Source organism: Bufo gargarizans, chromosome 4, assembly GCF_014858855.1.
Source record: "Bufo gargarizans isolate SCDJY-AF-19 chromosome 4, ASM1485885v1, whole genome shotgun sequence".
Lineage (NCBI taxonomy): Eukaryota > Metazoa > Chordata > Amphibia > Anura > Bufonidae > Bufo > Bufo gargarizans.
The window spans coordinates 503,280,829-503,303,459 of record NC_058083.1 but is presented as its reverse complement, the minus strand read 5'-3'; the positions used below and the strand labels follow the sequence as shown (position 1 = coordinate 503,303,459).

At 40.3% G+C, this 22,631-nt stretch overlaps 1 protein-coding gene across 1 annotated transcript in view; it reads left to right on the top strand.

The window, feature by feature from the left end:
• Nucleotides 1-15,419: 15,419 nt before the first annotated feature.
• Nucleotides 15,420-22,631, top strand: part of PKDCC (protein kinase domain containing, cytoplasmic) — a 51,958-nt gene continuing 44,746 nt past the window's right edge. The window contains exon 1 of the mRNA XM_044289982.1: nt 15,420-16,576. Within this exon, the coding sequence (XP_044145917.1) occupies nt 15,797-16,576 (780 nt within the window). The 5' untranslated portion in view covers nt 15,420-15,796. The remainder of the gene's footprint in view (nt 16,577-22,631) is intronic.

The following is a 22,631-nucleotide window of genomic DNA, read 5'->3' as shown; positions in this document are numbered from 1 at the left end:
AACAAGAAACAGTCTTTCCTTTGCAGGATGCCTCAGTGTGAAGCCTTTCTCATTATCATTTATAATGAAATGAGGCATCTAATTTCTTCTCCCAGCATGAGAGGACAGGGAGACACACACAAGACTTTCCTAAGAAACCTCCAGCTTGACATTCCACAAAGCTTAATCCCAAACCACCCACAGGTAAGATTGTAATGTAAAGTACCTGTGTCAATTCAAGTGTTCCTTTCCCTTCCATTCTTTAAATACAGTGTCCTTGAGCTATTATCTGATAAGATCTTCCATAGGAGAAACCTGAATGGAGAGTCTTAAGCTGTGTTTGCTTTGTGTTGAAGTTAATAATCCTCCACTAATGATTTCTGAAATGAATTTGTGAGAATGTAAATAGCATTTGGATGGATATAAACACAAGCTGATATTACACTATGCAAATCCTTAAATTACAACCCTGGGTAATGAAAAATCGAACAGTTCATGATTATGCAGGAGGCAATGTGAAGAGCTCTCCTGGACTGATATGTACTTTACTGCTGAATTCTTTATCACCAAAAATATTCTCGGGGTAAAAGGTAACAAAAAAAATATAAGAGGCCTATGACCCACACCCCAAATTTTCCCATACTGTAGATAGATATTACAGTAGTGTAATAGATCTGCAATACATTGTCTGTATAACGGTGAACATTGTTTTTCCACTTATCTGCTGAGTGCTACGGTTGGGTTTGTTTGGGGGCAAAATTTACTGTCTATGAAAAGTATGTAATATTCTAAAAGGCACCCATGCACATTAGTGTATTGTCAGCCAAACCTGTCGAGAATGGTTCTAATGTGTATGGGGAGCTCCTGGCTGTTCTTGAACATATGATTAGGGAGCTCCTGGCTGTTCTTGAACATATGATGTCAGGGGTGAAAAAGATTGGGTGATCAGATTTTTTTCACCAGCAGAAGTGTCTCCTCTCTCCCCATTGTCAATACATACACGTGAGCATTTATGTGTATTGGGAAGTCGGAAGAAACAGTTGTCAGCCAAAAGATGGTTCGGCCAGCAGCTATTGACTGCTTGGACTACCTACACACTTTGCAGATTACGCATGGTTTTTCCACGTGGATTCTCATGAGGAAAAACCAGAGCATATTACAATGCGAGCATGGTGTATGGGATGAGACAAACCTCATGTACACTTTGCTTTTTTCTTCCATGTGGAAATAGACCTGCCATATGGATTTTGAAATCCGTGGTATGTAATTTCTTTGTTGTAATCCATTGCACTGCAAGGTTGAGATTTGCGGAAACCGCATCAAATTCGCGACAAAAAACACAAATAACACATGCGGTTTTTGGTGCAAAAAAGCACAGAAATCTGTCCAGATTTTTTGTTTGTAAACCCCCACCTGTGTGCAGGTATCCTATTGGGCAACTTTATAGAGATCTTAAATTCTTTTCAATAAAGATCATTAAATAAAAATAAAAAAAAACTGTTGCTCAAATTTACTAATGAGAGTATGGCTAGACTTTTTTTGTAAAATGTGCCAGAATTCGGCTAATTTCTGGCTCGTAATGTCTTCTGACCTATTTATACACAAATAAGCCAAACAAAATAATGAACTTTGCTGCATTTGGCAAGGACATGGTGTAACAGAATAGTAGTTGGCTTAACTTAAAGTGGCGTGGTTTACAATGCAATTATATGTGCCAACATTTTCCCAAAATTTTGGCACAAAGTAAGCCACCCAATAGGGGATATAAAGTTAGACAAAAGTATCTAGCCATGCACCAAATTTATCATCCAGTCTGAGCCAATGTGATAAATTTGGTGCCCCTTTAGACTGCCCTTCTAAGGCTACTTTCACACTAGCGTTCATGGGTCCGTTCGTGAGTTCCGTTTGAAGGAGCTCACGAGCGGACCCAAACGCCTCCGTCCAGCCCTGATGCAGTCTGAATGGAGCGGATCCGCTCAGACTGCATCAGTCTGGCGACGTTCAGCCTCCGCTCCGCTCGGCCGTTCAGCTGTCCGCCTGGCCGTGCGGAGGCGAGCGGATCCGTTCAGACTTACAATGTAAGTCAATGGGAACGGATCCGCTTGAAGATGTCACCATATGGCTCAATCTTCAAGCGGATCCGTCCCCCATTGACTTTACATTGAAAGTCTGAACGGATCCGCTCAGGCTGCTTTCACACTTAGAAAATTTTCTAAGTTATTAATGCAGACGGATCCGTACTGAACGGAGCCTCCGTCTGCATTAATATGATCGGATCCGTTCAGAACGGATCCGCCCGAACGCTAGTGTGAAAGTAGCCTAAGCTTACACTGTCTGCATTTTTGACATGATTAGCAAATCTCCCCAATAGTCTGATTGCCCAGTGTTTCTCTGGTGTCTGTATTCAACTCATGTTGATTGGTTCCCTCAGATGTCTTGACTCATGAAGCACATACACGAGTTAACACTTCCTTTATTTGATTCAATTTGCATTATGGAGACTATACTGGCCTTAGATATCTCAATTTTATGTTGTATATCCACTCTAGACAAACTAAACTGAAAAGTTGTTGTCTCCCCTGAAATATGCAGCATTTCTATGAGCTTTTCCTGCTCCTTTTTATTGTTTTTCTAAGGTCCAAGGTTGCAGAGGTTAAACCAGTACAATAAGACACTGCAATATGTCCTCATACAATGTTTATTGATGTATTACCTACCACCTCTAAGGCAATGGAGAAGACACAGTTGGAAACCCTAGGACCCAACAATAGTACATTTCAAAAGGACTATTGTGCTTTATATTGAAAATGAGGTGGATCAGAAGCTAGTGGACACATCTAGCACAAGGAAGATTCAGCCACCCTTCCAGCTATAAGTGATATCAAACTAGCAAACTCCTGTGGAAAGAACTATGACTTTTCTCATAAGATGGCCATACACAATAGATCAATGTTGAGTGAAGCAACCAATGCCAGATTATCTAATGTGTATGGGGGGGGGGGGGGGGGGCATTAAACTCACAAAGGCTCAGAAATAAGCCTTGAACATTTTGGATTTCAACATGCCTGACAGAGATGTTCGAATTGCTTAACATTCGATTAGAGTTTGATTCAGCTGAATAGGTCAACTGATTCAATTCGGATCCAAATTGATTCTACCTGAATCAAAAGTCCTCTCATGGGCCTGATAACTTGTATATGACACTGTGAGGTCTCCTCAGACTTATATTTTTTCTCTCTTGTCACTCACTTTTTTCTCTTGCTCTCTCCTCGCCAAAATTTTCCTGAATCGAAACACAAAAAATTCAGGTTCTAAAGGCAACTTAAATTTTGTCAAAATTGGATCAACGTTAAGAATTGATTTGTTCATCTCTTATGCCTGATGCGTTACTCAAGCAGAGATGGCATGTTTACGGTAAAATCTGAAGGAAAAGCTGTTGCCTACATGGGTTTTGGGCTGATAGTTATCATAAGTGAATGGGCGCTCTTGTTGGTATGAGTCTACTGTAGATAATCATCACCTAAAAGATTCATTTGCATAGAATTCAGTTCAAATACATTCTATTAATACATGACGGACCCATAGCTCAATAAAAATGTTGTCCGCCTCCTGGCACCACTGCAAGGGTGTGCAGGGCCACAACTTCTTGTACAGGTATCCCCCCATTTCATCCCAAAACCTTTTTTATGAGTGCGCTGTTAGACAATTTAGTACGTTTTAATATTCCAAATTATCATTTATATGATACAAAAATCATATTTTTTTAGAAGTTTGAGGATTTCAGAAATAGCTTGTCTGTCCTCCTTTCCTACTGTCTCTTATGCTGATGAGTAGCAGACGCTTGTTTATATGAGGGGGTATAACACTGGCAAACAATCATTTTATTGTCAACTTAAAAGAGTCAATCAACGACAAACGTCCGAATTCTCACTGATAGCCCAATCGTCGCACAGGATTTCACTGGAAAATGATAGGGCACATTTGTCTGATGTAACAATAAATAATCACTCCACGTAATTTGAAGAAAATTTGAAGGGCTCCTCCACTAATAGAAAAAGATGGCTGATTTCTTCCAAAAACAGCTGCACACCTGTCCACAGTTCATATATACTATTACAGCTTAGTCCTATTCACTTCAATGGAGCTCAGCTTAAATATCAGACACAACTTAATGGCAGGTGTGGGTCTCTTTCTGGACAAAGGCAGACATGTTTTCCAAATCCTAGACAACCCATTTAATGACAGAAAGCTCTAGGACCAGGTACCCTACTTCATGAAATGGATTTCATCTATTTACAAATAAATGTATATTGACTAAAGCTGGCCATACACATTCAATAGCTATTGGACAAATTAGCTACCACTTCCGTCTCCATACCGTTACCCCCCCCCCCCTTTCCCATACAAATCCACGTTCAGTTCGGCACATGTGTATTCAATAGGGAAAGAGGAAAAAGCTACCACAAGACACTTGGGGCGGTGGCCTATATCTAGGGAGAACAAAAGGATGATGTTGGGGGAGAGTCAGGAGCACCTCATACACATTAGACTGTTGGCTGGGTTTGGCCAACAATACACCAATCAGTATGAAAGCCTTAACGATAATTTTTTTCTGCCAGTTAAAACCAGATAGTGACACATATTTTTTCTAATCTGTTTTTATTTGATGATTTCAGATTTTTTAAATTCTAATTCCTGAACATCATTATGTGGATGGCCTTCTTGCCTAAGCTGTTGTCAATAGCCTATAGAGGTATGCTTTAGAGAAGCCACCACCATGGGCTATAGGCACAATAGAGAGGAGGGGACCTCATTTTCTATGAGGGAGTGTTCTAGGCATGCCTTGTGACCTGTACAGAGGTCAGGAGGGAGCAGATATGTGATATCGCCGATAGTTAATGGTGGATACTGTTTTATCTATATGTAGGTGATATCTGTTGTTGTAATCCTGCCTGTAATGATAAGGAGATGACTGCAGTAAAGTGATCTGTACAGCCCAAGAAGTGGCGCCTGTATAAGGTTTAATGATCAGTGCAAATACTTCAGGATTTAATTTTTTTATAAACATTTTGTCATTGAAAATAAAAATTACATAAAAAATTCTTTAAAAATATATTTAACACAAAAACGTGATTTGAAAAATAGGTCATTTTCTGATGATACATTCCTTTTAAGGATCCTTCTACATCAGTGGTAACCAATGCATGTTACTCTAGCTGTTGGGAAACTACAACTCCCAGCATGGTTTATGGCTCTACGGCAGTTGCAAACCTACAACGCCCAACATCTCCTACCAACCTACAGCCTGGGGCATGAAATAGTACTAAATACATGAAATAGTTTTCCGCTTAGGACAGGGCAGTGCATTCATGCTCCTTTGTGTCCTCTCCTTCAGAAGGAATCTTACTGATTTTTACACCTAGTTACCAATCCCCTCATTTGTTTTACTCCACATTTTACAGCTGGAGAGTAAATAGTAGCTATTCATTAAGCTTGCCCAGTCATAAAGCAATATTCATTTAAGGCCCTAAACCAAACGTGCACTTGTTTATCTCAGCGCTGCAAAAACAGCTATTGTATAAGGATGACGACTATAACTGTAATGTAACAACAGTGATAACAAACCAGATAATTGCAACACAGCATTCTGAGATCATGCACACAGTAGGATTACAGCTCTGCTTTGGAGGGAGCTGGACTAGCACTGTCATGGCTTCTAATGATTTTCTTTCTTGTATGTTCTGTCGATCCTTCACAATTTTAATTCAAGTCGAATTCCCCAAAAGATCCTAATTTTGATGAATGCAAAACTTTTGTGATTTGTTACACACAAATTTCTCAACCTGAAGGCGCCCTTATTACAGATCAGAAGATATCTGCCACCAAAAAGTGATCATTTTTGGACACATTTCTGTTTTTCATTAAAAAAAAAACTGCAGTGTATTATTAAACAGGCTGTTTGTTCCCACGGCTTCCACGTATTTACACAAAGCTATATAAGTTACTGTCACTTTGACATTACTAACGCTGTCTTGGGGTTAAAGAGCTTGAAAGGGGTTGGATACAGTCCTAGGAGACCTCAGAGTGTCATACACAACTTTTTTAAGGGCAATGGGGGCACTTTTGTTTGGAATCCGACAGCTGATTCGATCAAATTGGCCAGAAACAAATTTAGGAAAATGTGCTAATCTCTAGAGGCATGGATATTGTTGTCATCTATATGGTAATTCGCTCTCTTAGAATCATAGTGTAGTTTATGCACGTTGAATGAATACGGTCTTTAATTGCCTACCATTGAGATGGCGTATCGAGGAGATTCTGAAAGGGGAGACTTACAGCAGATTGTCTTGCACACCTTGCAAAATTTTTGGCTACATACCGCTCCTTCTTATATAAAACGTGCCCTCCTATATGACCTACATTAAGAGTCCCCTTTTTTCTGGGAATCTCTGAAATTGGTAACTATGATATATTTAGCTATAGCCACCAAATAATTGTCTATGGTTTATTCCTTTCACTGATAAAAGTCCAAAGAACAGCACTGGAGCACAAACCTCTGCTTCCAAGGGAACTCTGGACCAGACTAAGACAACAGGAACAATCATGTGGTTTTATTATTTAGATGAGATATATTGTAAATCCATTAAGATTGATTAGTGACCACAGTGGTTGCCTATGTGGTGCCTATTAGTGACCACAGTGGTTGTGTTGAGTGAAGTTTACAAAAATTTCGATTTACCTGCTTCGCTGAATTTCACAAAGAAATTTCGCTTCATAATGAATTACTTCATCATGAAGCGCATTTCTTTGTAAGTAATGAATGCACTCTGACGGGGAGAGGCGATTAAGCCACCCCCCCCCCCCTTCCCCGTCATTGAACCCCTCAGATGCCACGTTCATCACTGATTGCGGCATCTGAGATAAAAAATGAGGGCTTTGAGGGGTTGGACGAGATTTCAAGCGGGATCTTCACTCAAGATGGCTGTGGCAGCCTCTTTGTGCTCAAATGGATTTCAGGGCAAAATTTGGCTTCGTGGCTAATCAAATTTTCCCTGAAATTCGGATGGAAGTCTACTTCAGATACTTCAATTCCATCAACCCTGACTATGAAGACCACAGTTTGATTTATTGGTTTCTCACAGGGATGCCACGATTTTACGGCCACTTGCATGTGGCAAACTGTTGATCAAATGCCTTACCAAACACTCCTGCAGCAAACCATGGCTGGAGTTTCTCTTTAATCTTAGATTTGTTATCCTAAGGCCTAAGATCTCTGTTTATGGGGACTGCACGGCAGAGATGATATTGCTCCCACGGCCTCTGTGTTCTGACGTACATGATCCGCCAGGTGTTGCATATTACGCAGCAAGCGCCCCCTCGATGCAATACTTTTAGGGAAGAATTCCTCCATACATGGGAAATGTGACTCTCCATTTACCTCCATGGGTGTCCATAATACACAGGGCTGTAGTAAGGCCTTAGGGACAGTGTGAGCATCACTAGTGATTTGGCCCTCGTTCTATGTGGCTGCAGAAATAGTGTTTACAAGACATAACGTGTAATTACCATGTTATGTGTATTGCACCAGCCTCAACACTACCTCTGTATGTGCGTTCTCTAATTGTGTAATGTATCCTGACCTCCGCCATTTCATCTGCTGACTCCCTTTTGATAGTCCTCATTTGCTTAAACTAGCACCAGGAAGGTATTAACTAATGAATAATCGCAGTGTATGGGAGTGCGGGAGGGCCTGGTGAGCGCATTGTGTGGGAAAGCAGCAGCATTGCTTGCAGTGTTTTCCACGTATGTGTATTGAATGAGGGGCGCAGCGGTGGACACTGCCACCTTCTTTTCAGCCCAGTGAACTTTCAGCTTGGAATTCCCTTCTAACGTTTTATGACCCTCTGGTGTTGATGCTCTTTTCTTTGTGAACTCTCCGCCGCCATTGTATTTCTTAATTAGTTGCTAACAGCAGTATAATAGGGCCTTGATGGATAACTATGTCATTAGCACTCACCCCTGCCATTCGCTGTCTCCAGCAGGGCAAGGGTTACCCCATGTAGAGTCCATGATTTGTAGATTTAGTCTAAAGAGGACAGCTTTATCCTTCCACCTCCATTATCCCCGCTAAATGCCCTACAACTATTCTTTCTGTCGCAGAAATTAACCTGGGATAATGCAACGGCGCAAATTCATTAACCCCTGAGAAGCCAGAGAACGTGCCATACATTGCCGGCCATAGACGTAGCTAGCTATTTTGCAAAGATTGCTAATGATTAGAGATGAGTGAATTGCTCAGATATCAATTTGGGTTCAATTCGGCCAAATCGGTTGACCACCCGGATCATATGACACTTGGTGGATGACACTTTGATGTCTCTTAGGACTCGTATATTTTCTCTCTTGCCTCTCATTGTTTAAAAAATGCGTAAAGGAGTTTTCTCATGTCAGAAAATGGGGGTATATTCCCAGGATATGCTCCCATTGTCTGATAGGTGTGGGTTCCACCTGTGGGAACCGCACCTACACTGAGAACGGAGCCCCGAAAGTGGTGGAGGGCGCACTGCACATTCGCAGCCGCCCTCTATTCATTTCTATGAAGCCCCCGAAAATAGCCGAGCACCGGCTCGGCTATTTTCGTCGGCCCTATAGAAATGAATTGGAACGGTGGCCGCGCACGTGCGGTGCGCTCCCGTTCACTACTATGGGGAGAGCGCTTGATGGCGGCCGGACCTGGGGAAACCCGGGGTCCTCCAGCCACCACCTTCTTCGCTCCATTCTTGGTGTAGATGTGGGTCCCAGGGGTGGGACCCGCACCTATCAGACAATGGGGGCATTTCCTAGCGATAAGCCCCCATTGTCTCAGATGGGAATACCCAGTTAAATTTTTTCCCTTCACTCTCTCTTTATTTTTCTTTCCCCTCCCTTTCAAAATTCACCCGAATCAAATCACCAAAAATTCTGATTCAAACTCACCTCAAATTTTTACAATATTCAGGTTTAATCCCATTCGATTTGCTCATCACTCCTAATATTGTAATGATTGTTATCGTTATGTTATGATTGCATGCAATAAATTCATTAAATGCTCAGGAAAATATATAGGAAAATTTATCCTCTAGATCAGGGATGCGCAACACTCCAGCTGTTGTAAAACTGCAACTCCCATCATTCCCGGACAGCCTACAGCTATCAACCTACAGAAAGGCATGGTGGGAGTTGTAGTTTTACAACAGCTGGAGGGCCGTAGGTTGAGCATCCCTGCTCTAGATCCCAGGAATAAAAAATGAATTAAATTGCAGATAGTTTTTTAGTTTTTTTTATCAGGTCTGTAAGGGCCCATTTACATGGCTGTATTAATAAAGATTTACATGGGGCCACACTGTACTTACACAGGACATGTTATATCAAACATTGGGATCCATAGGAAATGACCGGTATTTCATTGCTCTCAGTTATACATTTTATTCACTGGTTTCCTTGATAAATCTAGCAAGTCGGGTCCTGACTTCATTACCACCAATAAAGCCCTCAGCTTTCCCACATTCCTAATAGGTAAATTATAATATCCTCCATGTTGTTGTATAACCTTTAAAAGGGTTGTCCAGCGGTATTCCATTTTTTAGATATGGCTCACAGTGGGTTAAAAATAAAAAAGAAGCCATATTGACCCAGGCCAATCCCCCACCATTCCTGTTTTTACAGTGTTCTGGTCTAAAACTCCTCGTCAATCGCTGGCCGAAACGTTGACTCGCCTCTGCCAACGATTGGCTGATCCGGCATTTCCTGGAACGAGCAGGGGGAAAGGGAACGGTGTTGAAATGGTAGTGGTGAAGGATCGGTAAGGTTATGTCCGGCTTCTTTTTATATTTTTAACCCCCCAGTGAGCCATATATAAAAATTATAAAAGTATATAAAAGGACAAACTCTTTAAGATTTATCAGTCTGAAATTTAGGAAAGTTGAATAACGGCCATTGTGAACATGACCCAGCTTTCCTAGATTTAGATACAACTAAGAACCAGCTGAACAGAATTGGTTCTGCTGATTTACGTTTCATGCTATGGCGCAAGGATCCCTATACCTACGCAGTACTACAATGCCACCATTATTTTTCTTGCATCCGCTAAAACATGGACGATCTACTACATCTATACAGTGAGGCAAGAACTGGTGTCCTGTAATAGTGTGCAAAGCCTTTCCTGCTCAGCAGACTTTAGTGCAGCACTTCCTACACTCTGAACCTGCTGCGGCTCTCACCCGGCAACTTCATCATCTTTTCTTGAAGAGATCTAAACATTTAAATGAATTGTCCATTTAATGCCATCAGATAATCATCACCTCCGGGAGGTCAGATAGTCCTGTCCAAACACACATCACTGCCGGGGGTGTTTATACAAGAGCTGGACAAATACAAAGCTCCAAGCTTCATTATTCACATGAACTGGATTTATTTTCTTCTGTGAGGCCTCTAAACACGATCACCATTGTTTATTTATGGAATGCTTCATTTTAGGCCACCCCTCTCTGTGTATTTCTGGATATTTATAGCAAGTTGTTGTCTGGTTTATTGCAAATAAAGTTGATTGAGATTGGGGACTTGTTAAGCCACCAATAAGAGCTCGGCTCTCACTTTGTGAACGGCAAGGTAAAAATGGAACATGGATTCTGATAGGTTCCTGTCATCAACCAGGTTAGGTTACTATTTCTTTTAAAGGGGTTGTCTGGTCTCAGGAGGAAAACGGACATCCCTTGGGATCCGCGCGCAGTATAGAAATGCTAAATATTTAACATATCCCACTCTTCCAAACTGGCTCAGTTTACCCTGCTGCAGTGGGAATGTCACATTGACAACATGTGACTGCTGTAGCCAATCTCTGGCCTGGTCGGATGCACTACTGAAGTCTGTGATTGGCTGCAGCGGTTACGTGTTGTCGACGTGACGTCACCACTGCAGCCAGGTGAATAGAGCTTAGTCAGGATAACCAGAGCAGCTATGCGGGATCTCTTAGGTAAGTACTTACGAGTTCTTTACTGTAGGCGGGCCTAAAGGTTTTCCAGTTTCCTTCTGAAACTCAAAATTTTTAAAATTGTTTAAAAAACGGACACAGTTGTTTTACTTTTTATTTTTCTACAATTTTGTAGCATTTTACTAAGGCTTTTTGAGCAACATGTTTTGACATTTGTGTTGATAAGTTATTTTATGGTTTTTTTAGGTTAGTCCAACTACAGCTTTCATTTTTGCCAGAAGTTCCAACTTTGCTGGGGCAATCCAACAAAAAAGGCCACTGAACAGGCAAGCCTCTCATCCAAGTCCCGACCCAAGTGGGCTTTGGATGGGAATCTCAATGAGTTTTGGAGGCATTCCCAGCTTTATGAAAAACTAACCGTGTTGCTAATAGCAACCAATCACGACACAGCTTTCATTTCTAGTATTGCTCATATATATCAGACATCATATAGTACATGAAAACCTCTTTCTAACGAAGCTAGAACCAGCCCTGTACCTCACATGGATCCAGAGATCTCCACATTCATTGCTCCAAATCCTCTGCTACATTTTTTTTCAAGCTGGCAGCTTAGGAGGCGTGTCCTGTAGCTGTCACAGTTTTTCTAACAGTAGATACGGCTGGTGGAACTGAGCATGTGCGTCCACCACAGCATTGTGGGCAGAAAGATGAGGAAAAGAACAAACAGCAGGTGGCACTATACTGATACATTTAATTGAATAACTCAGTTACTCTACCAATTTTTTTATTATATGCAATTACAAAAGTATTCAGATCCAGGTGCTGGTTTGTAAATTCGAGAATATTTTTTTGTGAGACAACCCCTTTAATAATGCAACAAATCTCCTCTGTAGAGTGTGGAGAGCACCATAGTCTCCTATCATGTATATTCTGCATTATTTATTTTATGTTTATTAGCTATATTACTTAAAGCTGGTATATTGTGTGCATAAAATACATTATGTATATTTTGTATACTCCACAATCCACATATTATATTCAGTTAGTCTCTTCCTGTATTTTATGAATACAGTTCATATTGCTGTGTGTACTATCTGGATCTGCTAGAACATACTAATATGACCTCACCCCTCTGTAAATGACTTCGGTAGCCTCACAACACTACAGTTGCAAGAAAAAGTATGTGAATCCTTTGGAATGATATGGATTTCTGCACAAATTGGTCATAAAATGTGATCTGATCTTCATCTAAGTCACAACAATAGACAATCACAGTCTGCTTAAACTAATAACACACAAAGAATTAAATGTTACCATGTTTAGTTTTTTTAACACACCATGTAAGCATTCACAGTGCAGGAGGAAAAAGTATGTGAAAGCCTAGACTAATGACATCTCCAAGAGCTAATTGGAGTCCAATCAATGAGATGAGATTGGAGGTGTTGGTTAGAGCTGCCCTGCCCTATAAAAAACATACACCAGTTCTGGGTTTGCTTTTCACAAGAAGCAATGCCTGATGTAAATGATGGCTCGCACAAAAGAGCTCTCAGAAGACCTACAATTAAGAATTGTTGACTTGCATAAAGCTGGAAAGGGTTATAAAAGTATCTCCAAAAGCCTTGCTGTTCATCAGTCTACGGTAAGACAAATTGTCTATAAATGGAGAACGTTCAGCGCTGCTGCTACTCTCCCTAGGAGTGGCCGTCCTGTAAAGATGACTGCAGGAGCACAGCGCAGACTGCTCAATGAGGTAAAGAAGAATCCTAGAGTGTCAGCTAAAGACTTACAAAAGTCTCTGGCATATGCTAACATCCCTGTTAGCGAATCTACGATACATAAAAAACTAAACAAGAATGGATTTCATGGGGGGATACCACAGAGGAAGCCACTGCTGTCCAAAAAAAACATTGCTGCACAATTACAGTTTGCACAAGAGCACCTGGATGTTCCACAACAGTACTGGCAAAATATTCTGTGGACAGATGAAACCAAAGTTGAGTTGTTTGGAAGAAACACACAACACTATGTGTGGAGAAAAAGAGGCACAGCACACCAACATCAAAACCTCATCCCAACTGTGAAGTATGGTGGTGGGGCATCAAGGTTTGGGGCTGCTTTGCTGCGTCAGGGCCTGGACAGATTGCTATCATCGAAGGAAAAATGAATTCCCAAGTTTATCAAGACATTTTGCAGGAGAACTTAAGGCCATCTGTCCACCAGCTGAAGCTCAACAGAAGATGGGTGTTGCAACAGGACAACAACCCAAAGCATAGAAGTAAATCAACAACAGAATGGCTTAAACAGAAGAAAATTTGCCTTCTGGAGTGGCCCAGTCAGAGTCCTGACCTCAACCCGATTGAGATGCTGTGGTATGACCTCAAGAAAGTGATTCACACCAGACATCCCAAGAATATTGCTGAACTGAAACAGTTCTGTAAAGAGGAATGGTCAAGAATTGCACGTCTGATCTGCAACTACAGGAAACATTTGGTTGAAGTTATTGCTGCCAAAGGAGGTTCAACCAGTTATTAAATCCAAGGGTTCACATACTTTTTCCACCTGCACTGTGAATGTTTACATGGTGTGTTCAATAAAAACATGGTAACATTTAATTGTTGTGTTAAGTGTTGTGTGTTATTAGTTTAAGCAGACTGTGATTGTCTATTGTTGTGACTTAGATGAAGATCAGATCACATTTTATGACCAATTTGTGCAGAAATCCATATCATTCCAAAGGGTTCACATACTTTTTCTTGCAACTGTATGTATTTACATCACAGATAATATAAATTGAAGTGGATCCCTATCACTTTCTCACATATTTCTCAGTTCTATATATTTAAAGGAAGGGAAACATGAAAAAATAGCAATAAAAATTAATAGTATTTTTTATAAGCATGATATTATATTAAAGAGAGTAAGGCTTCTTTCAAACTTCCATTATTGATTGTATTTGTTCTGCTCTGCTGTAGGAAGAAAACAACACAAACAACAGAAGTGCCAGATTCAAGCAGAACCAAAAACAGACCCCCTTGACTATAATAGGGTGCATTTGGTTTCTATCCTGGAATCTGCTTTTTTTTTAGCAGAGAAAAAAAGCCCTGCATGCAGGATTTTTCTATCCACTGTTTTTAACAGAGTCTCCAATGTAGGTGTGAACAAACCATTAACAGATAAAAGGCAAACCAATCACTCTATCTATCTCTCTCTCTCTCTCTATCTATCTATCTATCTATCATCTATGCATTTAAGCTACCTGTCTAATATCTATCTATCTATCTATCTATCTATCTATCTATCTATTTCTATCTAATATCTATGCATTTAATCTACCTTTCTAATATCTATCTATCTATTATCTATCTACAAGTATATTCTATCTATCTATCTATCTATCTATCTATCTAGATAACGTAAATTCAATGGCACTTCCAAAACTAAAGGTGTGTTTATTCACCAAATAGTGACGTTTCGTTACACTCAATGGAACTTTTCTCAAGCAGTGACGAACCAGGTCGTCACTGCTTGAGAAAAGCTCTATTGAGTGGGCTGAAACGCCACTGTTATTTGGTAAATAAACGCACCTTTATTTTTGGAAGTGCCGTGGAATTTACTTTACCTACATTGTTTGGTTGGTGGATCGCCTCTGCAGCCGCTGGCACTCCGCTTGACTCATCTACTGCTGTGCTGCCAGCCGCTTTCTCTTTATCATCTATCTATCTCATACCATATCACATCTATCTACTCCAACCTATCTCATTAATAAATGCTGCTCCAGCACTTCTACACTGTAGCAAGTCCACTTCATTTTACTAGACCGGAAGCAGTTGATTCCTTTTGACAAAACTTGTATGGCTCTCACATGGGGTAGCCAGGGAGGTATCCCAATCATATATCAATTTTCCATAGAATACCTGGTTCTAATAGGAGCCCAGCAAAGCCGAGTTACAACTCCTTAGGACGCTATAACATCTGATCATTGGTTGGTTCAAATTTTCCTAGAGAAGTCACAACTATACATTTTAATGCAATAAAAAAATTAATATATATGTATATATATATTTAATTATTTTTTTCTTCCATGAAGGTTTATGTTTACATTTTTGCTTTGCGTTGGCTTGTGAGGAGTGGGTAAATTCAGGAGTAAAGGGGTTAACTCTTCCCTATGTTTCCCATTGACTATGTTTCCCTGTGGTGAGTAAAATAACATACAACTGCTGTGCACTGGAGAGGGAGGTGAGGGATAGCCAGGTAATATGATCCTTTCCAGGGTAATATAGTGGTGGAATCAGTCTGCAGAGAGAGGTGCAGTAGTAATCAAGGCGCTGGGACACCTTGCTTGTTGTCCATGTGTGCACCACAGAGATTGCCTGCATAAAAGCCTGCCTGCTTTACTAGGAGTTAAACTGCTGGGGGCACCCGTTGATCTATAATGCAGGTCTCTAGTATGTTGCAGACTGTGGTTTCTCTGCCTATGAAAAAAAAAAAATTAAGCAGTAGCCTAATCTCAGCTCATCCTTAAGTTTGGATACAAGGAAAAATGCATTGAGCCACATGTCCTGATGCAAATGTAGAACCCTTGTACAGTCCAGGAGAAGGGGAAGTGTTTTATCCCTCTATGAATGACTGATGCTGTCACTCAGCAAGAGGCTGGCCTTAAGAGATCCGTCTGAAAACACGCCTTCCCCCTCATTCCTTCTCTGACAGTCTTGCAGTGAACATCCATTCTGTGTAGGATAAGGAGCTGCAGAGAGAAGTCAAGGCACCAGCTTACGAGAACAGGAATTGAAAGCTAGGAAGGAAGAAAATAAAGTTTGAGCATTGGGATCTTTTAAGAGTCCACCTTCTATGAGTGAAGATGTCCAAGGGTGCAAGGATTTAGGAACACAATGTGAAGGAAGACTTCTTCAGCTCCCATCCTTCAGAAGTGCTGAGAGCTGGAGACCCAGACACAACCTGAGAATGAGACGAAGGAAAATTGTAGTTGCAGGCGGCTTCTGCCTGTCCTTCTTCCTTGGCACTTTGTTGAATTTACTATGTGTCCCCGGCTTTGACCATAATCATCACTTACAGGATAGAGGGACTCCTGTACCTTTGGGACAATCTTGGCAAGACAATGAGATATCTATGGACCTACTAAAGCAACTGCAAGATAGGTACCAGGAGGTGATCCGTTATAGAGAACATCGGGTTCCGGTGTCGGCTACAGAAAGACTTCTGAGACCCTTAGAGCGGAGACTCATGGACCTGGCCCAGCAATCCTCTTCTGAACATAACCAGAAATTGGAAAGCCCAAAGAGATCCAGTTCTGATCAGGACATATTATCGCAGTCACATCCTAGTTCAAAAATAGATCTGTCCCTACAGCCACCTTTGTTGGGTTGCCAGGACATTAGTAAGGGAAACAACGTACGATATTTGGGCTCGGGCTACACGAAAGCTGTTTATAAATTGGTGTTGAATGACACTGTGTCGGTAGCACTGAAATCTGTCGATTTTGGGGGACACGACATACAAAATTGCCTTAAACGTTACAGAACTTTGGAAGATTGCTATAGGTTGGCATCCTTCAAGATTGTCAAAGAAATGATCTTGCTGCAAAGACTTCAGCATCCAAACATCCTTCAGGTAAGACTAAGCACCAACATGTGGTAAGCATCCAAAGCTGTGTTTGTGTTTTAACCAATGACTTCAAAACTGTGATATTAACTATTGAATATCTAGAAATGGTTGCTTTATGTATTTCCATACAATATTGCTCAACGTTTCATTTTGATTGAGGCAAGAATCTTAGAATTCCAATTTTACAATTCAAAATTTAGGTAAAAATTAACAAAAGCAACTCCAAAAACAAACAAAAATTTTTAAAGACATTTCCTGTGGAAATTTGCCAGTGGTGCTTCAAAAGTTTTTTTATGTGGTAAGATGCTCTGCCTTCTGTTAAGTCCTCCTGGCAATTCCAGGCAGCCTTGTTTGCAAGCAGACTTATTATTTCTTCCATAATCATTCACGGGACTCCAGAGATTTTTCTCTCTGCTATGATACAAATCATTCTACATTTTTAGTTATGTATTTGGATTGCACATTCCAGATGCGCTCTCTGTATGCCTTGGATATGAAACACATTCTCTCTGTTGACTTATGTTTTCTGGAGACAAGCTTCAGGGATGCATACTGATGCATATATTAGGCACCACAGTATAGATGCCCCCTTTGGGATGTATGCTTTTTCATCCACCATTCCAAAAATAATTGCCCGTCCCATGTAAATTTCATTAAAATTATTATACTGGCGGTCCCACGTAGGACCATCACTCATACGCTATGATATCATGGTCCATTGTGTCAAATGTGCATCTGACAAATTCAGCCTACTACATCTGTACAGAAAAATGTACAATGTCACTGGGCCTCTAGGTGAAACTGTTGAACTATCGTTGGGTGCAACCGGGTCATAGGGCATATTAATACTATAATGTAATATATTAGTAGCACATGGCCTAGGATTTTTTATGGTTGCAAACTTCCTCTAGGAAAATCCAAGTGTTTTAAAGGGCTACATCTCCCCCCTCGAGAGCTCAAAACAAGAAGTCAGCCCTGGAGGTTTATTATATGCAGTGAGAAGTTTGAGCCTCAGCTCATTTACTAAGAGCAGGAAAAGAGTAAATCAAGCCCAGTCTTTCAAGAGAGAAAACAAGGCTATCTGTGTGCCTGAACAACACGGATCCGGTGTAGAATCTTTAGCACCATTGATAATTATAAAAATATTGTGCGGAACACTTTCCCCCGGCGAGGAACAAGTGCCACATTGTTGATTCAGGCTTGGAGAAAAGGCTCCGACAATGTTCTAATCAGATCTGATTCTTTTTTGTGACCACCTTACCTACACTTCAGATTTTCTCATAGATCCTCCATGTTATGGAGATAGTTAGGACAGATGTTGTAATTTATCTGCTCTACTCTTGCCATACTTGTTCATCTTACATGTGGATGGCAGATCCTAAGACATCACTTTTCAGCCCTAGACAATGACTGTGCCTTAGGTTGGGTTTACATACTGTATATGTATGTACATTTTTGGGCACTGGCCATAGCCTGAGATAGCCGGACAGATAAACATTTATTTATATGTCCGGCAAAGGGATACATCCAGTATTGTAGCTGATGCACCGGATGACAGGAACGATCTCGAGGAAAATCATGGCATCAGTTCTGGTATCAGTTTCCCTCCAGCATTTCTGGACAGCTATAGATGATAAGGTTTTTGGCTCGGGCCTTCATGGTTCGTTTATCATACTTGTACCTGCTCACATGCATTTGGGGTGGCACTGTGAGATTACCAAATCCTACAATACAATTGATACAACCAACCATTGCTTTGTATGGACCCTGATTTGCCTAGTCCGTTTCTCCGTTATGGTTGCCTGAAATTGAAAATCATATTGCACCCTTATGGCACTTCCCTATGGCCATTCGCGATACTATAATCTAGGTAACCTCTATATACTCTGCAACCATTCGAATAATGCTTCAATGAATTAATCTAATTCCTGAAATGGTTCTAATCACAAATACTGAGTGTGTAAATGGTGATAGGATTGGAGCATCCTCTAACAAATTGGTCCAATCCTAGATAATTATCTTCCTGTATATGGGCAGTTTAGACAGTTGTCCTGATAATAAATTGGTCTGAAAAGGGAGAGAAAACCCAGCCATGGTCACATTGTGATGGGGATCAGATAGGGATAGGATTATAATTTACATAATCTGTGGCCAGTCTGATTATGTAGCACTATAGTAGGAACTGATTGATTGGTGGTATATTGGGAATGATATAGTAGATGTAGATGAGGGATGATATAGTAGATGTACATATGTACTGGGGTGATCCCATAATAGCTGTAGATTAACTGTGTATAATCTGATTCTAGTGTGGTGATACTATAGTAGATGTATATGAACTATATATACATATTGCAGCGATACTATAGTAGCTGTAGATAAACTATGTATATGTATTGTGTCAATGTTATAGTAGATGTATATAAACTATGTATACATATTGTGTAGCAACTACAATAGATGTAGATAAGCTATGTATATATATTGTGTGAATATAATAGTAGATGTATATAAACTATGTATATGTTTTGTGGTGATGCCATAGCAAATGTACAGTATATAAGCTATGTATACTTTTTGTGGCGATACTATAGCAAATGTATATAAACTTTGAATATGTATAGTGGTGATAGTATACTATATGTATTGTGGCGATACTATAGTAGATGTATATAAGATATGTATAGTGGTGAGACAATAGCAGATGTATATAAACTTTGTATATGTATAGTGGCGATACTATACTGTACATTGTGGCGATACTATAGCAGATGCATATAATCTATATATATATGTATTGTGGCGATACTATAGCAAATGTATATAATATATATATATGTATTGTGGCGATACTACAGTAGCAGTGTACTTTACGTGTATAATCCGGTTGTCCTGTGAGTATATTTGGTCTCCTAGGTGGTTTATCCATGGATAATCTCTGATGATGATTTTGGCTCTGTAACTACTGTAAATTGATAGGATAAAAATCCGATATCGTACCGTGGGCTGACAATCTAAAGAGACTTCACTGTATAGTGGTGACTGATTAGGTGTAACAGTGGAGCCCCCATTATCTCTGAGCACTCCCCTTGTATCACCATGATACTGTTGTCCAGATAATCTCCATGGTTTCATTGTATCGCTCGGATTATCTGCACATAGCGAGCTTTTCTTAATTTAGCATTAACCACAACAAACGTAATTCAGTTGTCACAGAGCAGATCAGAGGAATTGCTGACCTTCTGGAGATCAAAGCCTTGACATGTGATCCTTTATATGATTTTAATATCCATTCATTACATTAACAGCGTTTGACCCGCTACAGGCTGTCTACACGTATACTAAGTGTACCGATCATTACTGGAGGTTTACTGACAATAAATGACATTTACAAGTGAGAACGCTAGTATCTGCCAACCGCAGATAATCACATGCACTTCAGTCATCTGTATGGGCTTAGCTGAGATAAGTTCAGGTGTCTGTTCAAAAAAAATAAAAAATTCCCCTAGGCTTCAGTCTTGTAGCAGAACCGATTTGTGTCGAGGGTGGCAGAGCTGCGTTTGTCATTTGACCCAATTTATTGTTGCTTGTCGTTCTACCTAGGACTACCATTGTAACTCTGCTGTAATGTTTAACTTATGCGCTGCTGTATTTTACCTGTACTAAGGGTATTGGAGAAAAAGCAGTTCTTCAAGGGCTCATTCAGATGCAGAACAGAAAGCAACTGAACTGAATACTGACCCATTATAGTTAATACACAGGCACCAGGTTCTGCACAGACCTCGAAAGACTAGTGAAAATCACAGCAGGCACCATTTGGGTATGTGCAAAATCCTCCGCATATATCACAGCAGAAACTTTTATGTGGACCCTCTTTAGGTTTAGTTCCATCGAATGGAGTTAAACAGTGAGCAGGCTCCTGATGCACTTCGCGAGCGGTCCTTGCAGTAACTGCGCCAAAAATGGACCCGTAAACTGTACTCCAAACATGAACGGCGCCGTGGCCTCAGATTTAAAACAATGGGATGTTGTTTTGGTGCAGGTTTGTCAGTTTTCGGCACAGAATCCACTGAAAAATCCTCCACCTTAAAACACCTTTTAAGTCCGACATTCCCACAAGACACAGACAGTCTAATGCAGGGATGCCCAACCTGCAGCCCTCCAGCTGTTGCAAAACTACAACTCCTAGCATGCCCAGACAGCCTACAGCTATCGTTCTACAGCAGGGCATGGTGGGAGTTGTAGTTTGACAACAGCTGGGGGCATCCTTGGTCTGATGAATGGGTACGCTAGAAAAATGGGCCGCCCTCGAATGCCCTGTATTCTGCTGATGATGGTTGGGAATGTGCCAGAGTGCCAGGCGGGGTCGAGAAATAATTCTGCCTTGGCCAGGGTATTTCGATATAGGGATAATCTGTGGGTGAGGGACCTCTAGTGGCAGGGAATGTAATTGCCCTTCTCTATTAAAAATCCCCCTGCTTGTAAAGTTCACAATTCCACTAATAAATGTATCCTGCATTGTGTCTATTTCATCTGCGCAATATCTGATACTTGTGCGACAAGTGAAATAATTGTGTCAAGGTGATCTGATCTCCTCTCCCACCCCGATAATAGAAGCAGATTGCAATGATTTCGAAATCTTGACGCTTTCCATACAGCCAGACAAGGAATAACATTATAACAGAGCTTATTACTACCATCTAGGATCGTCTAGCAGGCTTGTTAATATGTCATTGCTGAGAGGCACCAACACATTTACACAAAACAGACAGATACACACATTGGGCTTTCATGATAGCCATCTCCAAGCCTGCCCAGAAAACCATGACTTAGCAGAAGCAATGCATTTCATCTCCTCCAGAGCAGCAGCCTCGCTCCCAGCCAATGGAAGGAGGAGAGGTTCATTAGAAACAGATTATGGTTCACAGGACTCAGTACACAGCAATTATGTCATAAATTAGCAGTCACAAATCACCGCTTGTCTCCATGTGTAAGTGACGGTAGCTGTGGCTTCAACAGACAACAGTCAGGGACAAAGTTAGCAAACACAGAGATTAAAAATATCATGTTTTATCACATTGATTTTCTCAGAAATCAGGGAAACTAAAGTTAAAAATGTTCCTCTCTATAGCTTATACATGGATTGAGGCCTGTCGCATTTTTTAGATGTTCTTTGTCTCACTACAATTAGAACACACCCTTCGAAATATTATTACATTTTACATTTATTATTATAAATCATGAATATTTTTTATACAATTTTATTGTTTTGTTAATTAGAAATGTTATAATTTCATGGCTTTTAGCAGGTTCACTTTTGCAACCAAGAATTAAGAAACAATAATTTTTCAGAACATTACATTTAGATATATTTTCCCCTATGATACGGGTATTTAAAAAAGCTAACAACTCAGTACAGTCAAATTTCACATACCTGATAGCTACATGTGTCCTCAATAACTCCAGAAGGATGCACAATCTCCCCATGATGTCGCCGTTTTTCTTATACTGGTACGGGTACGGGTGGCATTTTTATTATGAAATATTTTAATGTCACAAAAATGTCAGACAAAAAAAGTAAGCCTACTCTAATCGTATAATTTGCAATGTATTTATTATGAGCATATGTTGTTATTTTATTTTGTCCCTAATAAAATGTGTCTAAAAAGCTAAAGCCCCATTGATAAAAATATAATAGTAGTAATATATCTTGCATCCGTGACATTATTTAGTACTAAAAGATCAAATCAGCATGTTGCATTTCCTGTAATCTAAACAGAAGTGCCCATGTATTATCATTTGCAACGTTTTCTCCTTCAACAGTCTACTCTTTTTTTCTTTTTTTAAATTTTTCATCTTTTTCATTGATACAATACCGCCATAAATGAGTGATTCATTCAAATTCGATTGGGACTTGATTTGGCTGAATCAGTCTACTGATTTGATTAATCTCCGAATGAATTCTACCTGAATCAAAGGTGCGCCACTTGGACTGAAAATTGGTGTATGACACTCTGAGTTCTTCTAGGACTCATATTTTTTCTCTTGTTTTTCAATTTTC